The sequence below is a fragment of the Pteropus medius genome, unplaced genomic scaffold (assembly GCF_902729225.1).
Source record: "Pteropus medius unplaced genomic scaffold, Ma_sr-lr_union100, whole genome shotgun sequence".
Taxonomy (NCBI): Eukaryota; Metazoa; Chordata; class Mammalia; order Chiroptera; family Pteropodidae; genus Pteropus; species Pteropus medius.
Window position 1 is genome coordinate 548,476 of NW_024340700.1, and position 11,302 is coordinate 559,777.

The 11,302-nt window shown below is 31.0% G+C and overlaps 1 protein-coding gene across 9 annotated transcripts in view; it reads right to left on the bottom strand.

The window, feature by feature from the left end:
• The window catches only part of PTPRK (protein tyrosine phosphatase receptor type K), a 477,924-nt gene that overhangs the window by 11,601 nt on the left and 455,021 nt on the right, over positions 1-11,302 (bottom strand). For all 9 annotated transcript variants that reach the window (XM_039881086.1, XM_039881103.1, XM_039881104.1 and 6 more), the window contains 5 exons: positions 11,115-11,191; positions 8,267-8,303; positions 6,875-6,972; positions 6,348-6,464; positions 1,705-1,859 (listed from right to left, as the gene is read on the bottom strand). In XM_039881086.1, the coding sequence (XP_039737020.1) occupies positions 1,705-1,859; positions 6,348-6,464; positions 6,875-6,972; positions 8,267-8,303; positions 11,115-11,191 (484 nt within the window). The remainder of the gene's footprint in view (positions 1-1,704; positions 1,860-6,347; positions 6,465-6,874; positions 6,973-8,266; positions 8,304-11,114; positions 11,192-11,302) is intronic.

An 11,302-nucleotide genomic window follows, 5' to 3' on the forward strand; every position in this document is an offset into this window, starting at 1 on the left:
CTGCTGGCTCTTTTAGACAGACCTTATTAATACCAAGGCAAAATAATGTTAATTTCAAAATCTTTAAATGGGAAATCCGTGGAGCCACAATGCAGGAGGAAATGCTAATGGTGAGGGTGGGGAAGAAAATGATTGGTTATCAATGGGGAGGAGACCAATAGTAGAAAGAATATTTTTGAATGGTGATCTGAGGGAAAAATGAAAATGAATTGTCAAGTACAGAATATAATTCTTAACAGATCACTAAGATAGTCACTGACTTATGGTATTTAATTCAGAATTTGAATCATAATGTACTGTTGATATTGTACCCCCTGGGAGTGCTTCTCCAATTTTATATATAGAAGTTAATGGAACAAACAAGATATAGTTGGGAATTTGGGAGGGAAATTCCCTTTGTAGTTATCCGCTTCTTTTCCATAAATTCAGAGATACCTAAGTCTAAGTAGAAAATGACATTTCTGTTTCAAGAGAGTACTCAAGAATCTTGGAGCACTTGTGAAGCAAGTAATTCAAAGGAAAGTAAACATCTATGATACGTCAAGACACCCCTGAATCGAAAACCTATTTATCTCTTTTTAAAATGCATAGAGAGATTATTAACAATATTTCTTTGTTGTCTAGATTTGGTTATTTCTCTTGAACTCACTGTTCTTTTAAGAAATTTAAGTAAAAAGTACTGTAGCTATCTCTATTTCTTTTCCTTTTCTTTTTCTTTATGTTTTTGTCTACCATCTCTCGAATCACTGTTCCCAGGGTTTGAGACAGGAAAGTAATTGAAGAGTAGATCAGATTTCTTGAGGAGGACTGAACTGAAGATTTTTTTTCAGGGTACACAGTATCTGATCCTTATAGGATGACTTACTTTGTGGAATTTTTCCTCTCCTTTTATATATGGTCATTTAAATTCTGAATAGGTTGGATTTTCAGAAAGAGAAAAAAAGTACAAGCTATTATGTAGCTTGGAGGAGACAGTATTTGAGAATCTTGTGCAGCATTTAGGAAAAAAGCTTTTCAGATTTAGTATATATTTTTCTATCCACATCTCAAAATGAGACCACGTAATTTGCTTTTAGTGTCTCAGAATGCTTATTTTAAGACGAGTTTCTAATCAGAAGAAAGTCTGGATATAATATTCTAGTTTTCTTGGCATATGTTTGCTGGATCTCACTGATGTAGTTTTCAAGGTCCTCTGATGGATGTCTTTAAAAAAATTCTTAAATAGCTGGTTTATAGCACAAATTCTTACAATATAGGCCATTTAGTAACTCTGTATGTCTCACATTTAATTTTAAAAGCTGGGATCCCATTGGGAATTTACTAGATTGGCAAGAAATCTCTATTTCAACCTACCATTCCATACAATATGGGATTTGCAAAAGCAATAAAAATACACCCTCCATCCCCGAAAACCAAAAACACGGATGTTGCCACTAAAAAACAGTTTCTACATTCACAGTTGTGTACATCACTACGCACATTAGTACGAATGCATTTATTTCTTGTTTATTTTATATTCTTATGACTTTTATTTTACTGCTGTTTTATTTTATATTCTTATGACTTTTATTTTATTGCTGTTTTATTTAATACATATGAGCTGGAATTCTGTAAGCATGTATTAGTTTTTATACTTAAATGCCTTACTTGATACTTTAAAAAAGTTAACTGTACACAGTCAGCACCATTTGGACCATCACTCACCTGCAATGGACAACGATGGGGCCAGCACTGGGAGGGTTGGAGAACTTGACTCGCCGGATAAAGGAAAGAAGCCCTGTAGCATGGTAGGGCACTCCATGGTCAGGCCAGCCGGTGAAATGGAACTGCTTAACTTCACGGATCTCATTGTATCCCCTCTGTGCAAACATGTGAAGGAGTATTTTCAAATGCTCCAAAATATAGTCATTAAGCACAGTCATAGTTACTAGACCTGATGGACAATAAAAAACTAAAAATAAAAAATTTACCAAGATCATGCTTTTTCTGAAAAAGGATGCTGGCCTGACATGGCTTAGGATCTTACCTTTATTGTCAGACAACTGCCAAAGAAAGAAAATTAGAAGGGTTGCTTTATAAAGTTTTATAAGTCTAAGTAAATTTTATTTACTCTGACAGTTTGTTCCTTACTGGGAATGACAACACATTAAATTATTAGGGGAAAAAGAAGAAATGAGAAAGCTAAAATGCTGCCCTATTGACCCAATGCACTGAGTTCTCAAGTGGTGTATAAAAGCAACTTTCTAGCTTCTCACCTCACAAAGAGATTTTAATGCCTTGTTTATCTATGTTGAAAATGGTTTTGAAGCATAGCATGTAGAGATTTTCCAGGACAGTGCTACTCTAGATCGGTTTATAAAAATATACAAACAGCTAAACTGTTTTTTGGGTAGACTATTTTTCTTAACTCAAGTAATTCGGCACACAGAGAACTATTTATAGTAACAAAAGTAGAAAATGAAAGAAGCAAAACATCCATTATTGTGCTCTCTTCAATTGGTTAATTTAAGAGAAACCTTTAAATGGACATCTCAAATCTTTTTTCTCTTTTTTGGTAAAGAAGCCTGTAGATTGCTTGGAGAGCACAGATGAAGTACTGCAGAATTTATTTTTCAGGATCCACATTTGTAGCAAAAAACGAAAACAAAAATGAAAACAAAAGCAAAACAACAACCCTCCCACCCCCAAAAAACCCTATTATAATCTATATAATATCAACTTTACTGTGAGCAATCTCAGTTGTTCACTCAGAATAGGTAGAAAACTGCATGAAATAAAGGAAATACATAAAAAAGTTTATTTTTAGATTCTATCCTATATAGAACAATATCACCAAAGCCTTGGAAGCCAGTGATCATGTCTTATTATTCTTTATAATTCTAGTTTCTAGTATAAGACCCTATAGAAAGCAGGGCTCAACAAATAATTATAATAGTGCCAATGACAAACACCATTGTGGAATCATGCAAATAATAAAATCACGTGTGTTACTACCTTTGAAGTTAGCTCTTGTGAGAAAGGCCATCAATTGTTCTAAGACCTGATTTTAGACAATCAATTTATCTTTTCTATATTAATACTTTTACTGGAGTTGCTAAAGAGCCTTCTCTTTTAAGTAAATTTTAATACCTGGCAGCACATGTTCCATTATCACTCTTTTTATTTAAATCTTCCTGAGTCATTTTCAAATATATAGCTTTTAAAAATTGCTCTTTTCCTGTTCTAAACAACAACAACAAAATTAAAAATAAAAACCCAATGATGTTCCAATTAGTATTGCATTAAATACATAATGTAGTATTAAAAACAAGTTTTCCCATTCTGGGCATGTCATACATATGTCTCTATTTAGTCACAATTCATTTTATGTGTTTCAACACACTTTGTATTCACCTAGGACTTGTATCTTTCTTGTTAAATATATTCTTAGATACTTTAGAATTTTTTATTATTGTGAAATATATTTTTAATGTCTACCCTCTGTTTATTGCTAACATAAAAGCTAGGATTTATCTTGAATTAATCACTTCAATATGTGGCTATTAGTTCCATTTACAATATAATATCTCTAGTTTTCTTGGCATAAAATTATTTCACTTTAAAATAATTTTGTATTTTCCAACAGTTATGCAGTTTATTCCTTTTGTTATTTTATTTTATTTGATGGAGCTTCCTAAAATGTTAAATACTAGTGAGAATAATTATTCATATCACATGCCTGATTATAACAGCAACGTCTTTAGTTTTTCACTCCTCAACATGTTGCGCTGCTAGGTTTTGTTGAATCATCTTTATCATGTTTAGAGAGTCTCCTTATTTTCCCAATATAATTAGAGTATTATTTATTATACATGTTTTTGAATAAAATTAAGTGCACTATAGCCCCTATTAATAAAACTACATGGTTTTGCTCTTTTAACACACTGACATAATGAAATATCCTACCACAGTTATAATATCTTTGCCTTCTTAGAAAACAATCATGATGGATCATGTGATTTTTCCTTTATTCACTTCTGAATTCGAATTTTCAATATTTTATTTTGAAGGTTTTTCAAAGTGTTCTTAAATTTAATTCGTTTGCAATGTGTAAGCACAGACACTTGGGGGAGGGAGAGATAGAGGAAGATTAGACAGAGATCGAGATCAAAAAAGAGACAGAGAAGAACTTTAATCTAGTTCTGTCATCATAGTTATGCTAGCTTTTAAAAATGTATTTAATGGTTTTAATGGTTTTCTAAGGTTTTCTATGGCCTAGTTTAACATAGGATTAGCAATTCTTTAAAAGTTAATGAACCTTAACTATAAAACCATACTGTGATTTTTATGGTAAATTTTAACAATCGTTCTATTTTTTTCTATCATCTGTTCAGGTTTCTAACTTCTTGGTTCAAATTGTTACTATTTGCTAGAATATCAGTGTATAGAGACTAAAATTTATGTTTCTGAGTTTATACATAATATTTTTTTATAACTTTCTTAATAGCAAGTATAACTGACGTTATACCCCTTTTGTATTTTCTAATGTTGCATATTTTGCTTTGATTGTTCCTCATTCAGAATTGACAGCGGTTCAGTTATTTTACTGATCTTTTCAAGGAACTTGCTTTATGATTTAATTTATTCTTTTTTTGTTTATGTTTGTTTTATATTTAATTTTTCCTTTGTTTATTGTCTTTTTTGTTTTCTAGTTTAATGATTTCCCACATGATCTAGACTACTTTTCAAAATAGAAATCATTTACAGTATGTATTTTTCTTAGAGAACAACTTGTGAGAAATTTTGATATAAAATTATTGATTGTCAGGATTGGGCCTGGTTAGTACTTGGATGGGAGCTCACTTAGGAAGACCAGGTGCTGCAAGCATTTAAAAAAAATTGACTGTTAGAGTATAATTTTAGAGGTACTTGTTCATTCAAGGATTATTCAGAAGAGGCTTTGGTGATTTCTAAGAGTCTAATTTGTGAGGTCAAGGGTCAGTGGTTTGTTATTCTCTGCTGGATTTTGGAAGCATCTATACTTTTTGTTATTATTCAGGTTTCTTTTATAACTAAGTTCATGACTGATTTTTATAAAAGCTTCATGAACTTACAAGAAGAATGCATATTTTATAATCTCTCCATAATAATGAAATCTAGTTATTCATTATATCAAGCTTGATGGTTCTTTTTTTGATATCTCATATATCTCTGCTTATTTTATTCTACTTGACTTTTATCTAAGAAACTTCCTTACCTGTTTTAGAGTTGTGATAATCATAATCATGTTGTTCTGTATAATGCTACTTTCCTTTTAATATTTCTGCTAATTATATTTAATGTTGTCAAAATAATTACATCATTTGTAAAGAATGATATTTCCAGATCATAGATGTATATATCTTCCTATTGCTGGACATTTATGGTCATCTATAATTTTCTAAGACTATAAATGAAGTTCTTATATTTTAAATATACGTCTTAGGATAGATTCATGGAAGGTAAGATTCTTGGTCAAAGGACATCAATATTTTAAAGCTCTGTAGATATTCAAAGGTATATAAGCAACAGTGGTATCTGCAGTAATGAATTTCATTGCTTCCATATCCTACACTTGAGCATCCTTACACTTTCTACTCTGCTTCAGTCTTTCTGATTCTGTTAAAAATAAAAGTCAGGTCACATTACTTACTCCTAGGCTCATAAGCCTTCAATGGCTACCTTACTTTTAAAATCTAATGGCTTGCAAGGCCTCACTTATCTGGCTCTGTGATTTCTCTGATTTCATTTCATCTTTCTTTCTCAACTCTGAACACCCTAGACTCTTGGCTCTTTCTCACTATGGCAGGAATACTCATGCCTCAGGGTCTCTGAAATGACTCTTCCCCCTTCATCAGAAATACTGTTCCCTGAGATATAACTCATCTCTGAGATATAGTAACATCACTCACTCCCTCATTTCCTTAAGGCTTTTATTTGTATGTTACTTTCTCAATGAGTCCTTTCCTTATCATCCTTTTAAAATTGTAAACTATTTCTTCTACTTTAGCAATATTCCCAACTTCCATTCCCAACATTATTTTTCCCCAGAGCAATTTTCATAATATATGATGTATTTATTTATTAATTTTTAATTCCTGTCTCCCTTAGCAGACTTAGCTCTCCCCTTAGCTCCTCAAGAATAGAGATTTAATATGTCTCAAAGTTCAGAAACATTCTTGACACATGGTATGCTCGCAAATAAATATTTGTGGAATAAACGAATGGATGAATGGATTTGTGGCATCATAGAAACAAACCTTGACAGAGATTTTAAGAGAAAAAAGTTTGAGTGCATATATTTTTTAATAGAACTCTAGGGTACTTACCCTTTCCAGTGTGAATGTCCTAACCACATATTCAGCAAGTGGTTCCATTTCTACACAAGTTACTTTAAAGTCACCATAAACTTCAGTATCATCGGGCCAATACTTGTAGCACTTAACCTAAATGACAAAAGAATTCATAGGCAAACCTGAATACATAACACACATGAACCAAGATGATTTAATTCCAGTGATAACTCTTCGTTACAGTTTAAATACAGTTTAAAAATCTACAAATGAGACAAGAATCTGTTACACGATAAATAGAAAGACTTTGTGTGATCTCATAAAAATATGCAAGCTTGATAATGCAATTAGATTCTAGTATATAATTAAAGCTTATTTAATTACTAAATGAAAAATCAATTTCTCAGCCAACAAATGTTCACTCAGGGGAGCACTCATGGTATGCTATGCCTATCATTTTTGTCTAACAATTAAATGATATTCTATTTTAAGTTTATGTTTTGCTATACTCATGTTTTATGATCAAAACAAAATCAAAAACAAATCATATTTTTTTCTCTTACCCGGCCAACCTCAACTAAATTTGTAACCATCACAATGCAGGCAGATTGCTCTTGCCAGATCATTCTCCAGAAATCATATACGGTTTCATGAACTGGGCCTATGAAAATATTAATGTGAATATTATATTATCATGGAAATTTTGTAGTTAGTAAGAAGTTTAGATAAGATAAAAAGCAATGTAAACTGAATAAACCAAAAATAAATAAATAAAGTTCTAACACAAAATGTTAGTACTAAAAGTATTAATATTCAGTTCTTATCTAAATTAACACTATAGACAAAAACATAAACACATACAAGTTTGTTTCCCAAATTGCTGTCTATATTTCCCAATTCAGAAGAAAATATTACTAGTTTCTAGGGTATTTATATCTGTCACTAAGTTAACTTTAATGCACTTTCAAATATATGTGAAAATGAGGAGTCTTCTGCTACCAGTAACCAAACAGTACATATTACCAATGAAATATATGCACATCATTTTTAAATACTGCATGTTTAGGGGTTAAAGAAGAACCATCACTCGTGTAAGGGCACATCTTAACCTTATCCTATAGCATCTCCAAATTGCAAAAGTGTCTACTGGGCTGTACTCTAAAATTACCATAAAACTAGAATATTGGTTACCATGGATGATGTTTTTAATTTTAAAGTTTATAATTACACTTAATCACTCCAAAAATATGTGAAACTACTTAAAAATGACCTCTGTCAAAGAGTAAAATAGCTTTTCCTTTAATTTCCTCTTTTATAAAATAGATTTGCAGGTTTCTCTTCTGATGGCAAGTGGTCAATTTGGAGAAGTAACTAAAGGTGTTTTTGTTATTAATGTCAGAATAATTTTATTCCTCAATGTGCCACTATAACAAGATTTCCCTACTTTCTTCTTATTTTCTATGAAGAAGAATAAACTTGACTTTAGCCCTTTGTTTTGTCTCTATCTTGACTTTTAAAAAAATTGCTGGAAGACTGTCTAACATCTCATTATAACAATATTGGTCTTAGATGCTATCACATTCCAGGCTGACAGACTGCTGCAAGAAACAGGCACCTTAAACGAAATAAGATCTCCCTTGCTTTCATCAAAAATCAGTAATTCCTCTGCCCAGCACTACTGACTAGTGCTCTGGGCATCAAGATACCAGGAACCAAATCACAAAAACTACCAGCAACTTCTCTTTTACTTGTAATTAAAAAATAAATCAAGCATTCAAATATATACACATTTTACACAGATAAAATAATTTGTATTGTATGAATGAAGCAAGAGTAGTATTACTCAGAAGAGCAGACTTTTTTTTAAAGTTTATTCAGATAAAATTGCAAAAAATACCATATGGATGAATGAGCAAGTTTGGTTGTTCCATAAGACTTAAAAGGCAAAGTTTTACCTTGTGTTGCAATGTAGTGGCTTGGTCTCTGGTAGCCCTAAAATAGGAGAACAAATTGGTCATAATTTTACATCAGTATCAGAAATAAATGAATGAAGGCATAAAAAGATGAAGACAACCACCTGTTAATATTAAGTTACAGTAAAAACTCCAGAAATGAGCAGTGAACTCATAGTTCACTTCTCAAACCTAGGTTATCTGAAAGGTAAAATAAAACAAAAATTAAATATTTTAAGGGCTCTGATTAGAATACATATTGCATAATTGAGATTTGTTTGCTAGGGAAGAACCTCATAGATTTTGTTTGGTTTCACTAAAATGTTTATGCCTTCATGTTAATCTTTAGTTATTCATTCTTGGCAAAATCGTGTTCAAAAATACTAATTCTCACTTTACCATCCAAAAGTACAACACACTGCATTACAAATGGACAACGACATATTAGAACCATAAAAAAATAACAGAACATTCCAATGTTAGAGCTGGACAATGCATGTGTGCATCAAATCAAAGTCCTGCTGAGATTTTTATGGAGAATATTTTTGTTCTATAATATGTTCAGGAATCTGCCAAAACTATTTTGTATGTGCTGATAATATTAATTTACACATACATAATTATAGGTACACACATATATAGGGAAAGAAGAGTTTTAAAATGTACAGCTTATCCTGAACAAAAAGTTTAGTATTTTTTCTTCTTTATTTAATGTGCCAAGAGCTCTATGTAGTTAAACATTTAAGTTGTTTTAATAAAGAAATTATTCCTGTTAAGAAATAAATTGTTAGTTGATCTCAATTGGTTTGAATTCCAATAGGTCATGGTAGCAAAAATGTTGATGGTATGAGAGGGTTAAGCTTTGAATTTGTTGTGATTTACCAAAGTTCTTTAGTAGAAGCCTGTGGTACAATTTATCCACCTTTTGGTGTGGACAGCTCAGTACAATATAAATGCATTTCAACTTAAATCTCCAGTCTAAGACTTAATAGGTTGAGCATTACACTGTTCAAAATCTTGAAGTTTTTGATTTCTTAATATACTATCATAGCACTGTGTTTTATGGAAACTTTTTCCCTAAACTTTATAAACATTTCATCTCCTGTTTTTCATGAAAAATTTACCAATTGCAGGAGATACTTAAAAGTAAGTTTAACAAATTAATGGGAGAGGAAAAATGATAAAATTGTGTCTAATCAGCCAAAATACACTGAGGTCTTAACAGAAATATTGAATAAAAACAGTCTCACTTAGAACACACCTTTAATGTAAGAACAATAAAGTAGTGTTATACCAAGGCTCCAGTGTATGTCTTGGCAGAAAACCAAGGTTAAACTAAACAGGTAAGAACAAGTACAAATTTGTCAGAACTGTTGATTTTTTTTTTATTCTAAGGAGTAGAGCAATAGCTTAGTTTTCCATGTTAAGATGTCTGATAAATTTTAAATATTGAATGACAGCAAAATGAAGATCAGAAATTTAACCAACATTCTTAGAGTCTACACTTCAAATTTATTCATTCAAAAATATAATGGCAATTCACAAAACAACTTTAAAACATGAACTTAATAAATAAATGTGATAAAAATTAATTCTTATTTAGGGAAATTTAAAACAGTTGGGCCCTAAGTTTCATCTTTTATAGATGTAAATGAATACATATATGCTGTAATACTTGATATTTCTACCTTTTGCCTTCCAATTAATGCATATTTTGAACTGATTGATTTAAGCACACTTGAATTTAAATTATTTTTTAAAAACGGCTGAAGTTTAATGAGTGCTTGATAAGTGCTAAGCACTGGTGCTAAATGATTAATATATATTATTTCATTTAATTCTCACAACAAAGTGATAAAGTTAGAACTATCAACATCCCCTGTACTGTAAAAATGAGGAAATTGAGGCCCAGAGAGATGAAATAACATTCCCATGATTGCCAGTGAGATTTTAAACCAGGAAGTATAAACAAAAAGCCCGTTCTCCTTATATGTAATGTAATACTATCTCCTTAACAATATTTTATCTTCCATTTTAAAATTACTTTCCATTAAATAAAGAATTTACATGTAGATATTTTTTAAACTAAAATTTAACAATGAAATGTATCGTCAATACATTTTTGATTGATATAATTCAATATATATGTGTGATATGTATATTTTACAAATGCAATTTAGTAATAATTTTGCCTAAGTAATTTTAATACTTGACAAACCAATACCACACATCACAAAAGTCTCCCTACCCATTATGCACATCAGAAGTCATATGTATAAAGTAAAATTTCAGAAGCACTAATACACATCATACTATCCAGCTTCTCACATATGTTTGGGGAAGGGTAAGAATAAAAGCCAGAAACGGAAATCATCAACAAATAAAAGTCAAGTACATAATAAACTGTCAAAAGTTAAAAATGGTCTTGTTTTTCTAAACATAGAAAAGGGAAGGAGATAAAATAGGTCTTTACACATGTAAAGGAGTTACAAAGAAATGAACATAGATATACTATATGAAGCTAATTAGGTGAAGCATGCAGATATAACTAGTCGTAAGCATTAGTAATAACCGTAATTAAGAGTAGTTACATTAAAGTTATAATAGGGTACTGTTATTTACATATAGTGGTACTTACATCCCTGTACAGCCAAATCTACAGCCCAAACCAAAGTCAGGTGTGAAAGAAAGCACAACAACGTCAGTAAGTACTAGGACGTAGAACAAGGAAAAGTGTACAGTTTGTTCTTTATTTTAAAAAGCTAGCAATCACTTTATAGGTAATAACAAGCAAAAAAATTCACATACATAAACCAACAAATTGGGCATACTGAACTATAAAAATACTTACATCTATATAGTTGGCATTAATGTAATCTGAAGAAGGATCATCCTCGACAGGTTGCAGAATTACTCTGGAGTGATCATCTAAAATTTTTAAATAATAAAATAAAAGCTATTAAATATCCCTCCTGTTCTGAGATAATGACACTGGTAGAGACTTAAAATAATTCAATGGTTGTTAAGAGCTTACCCATA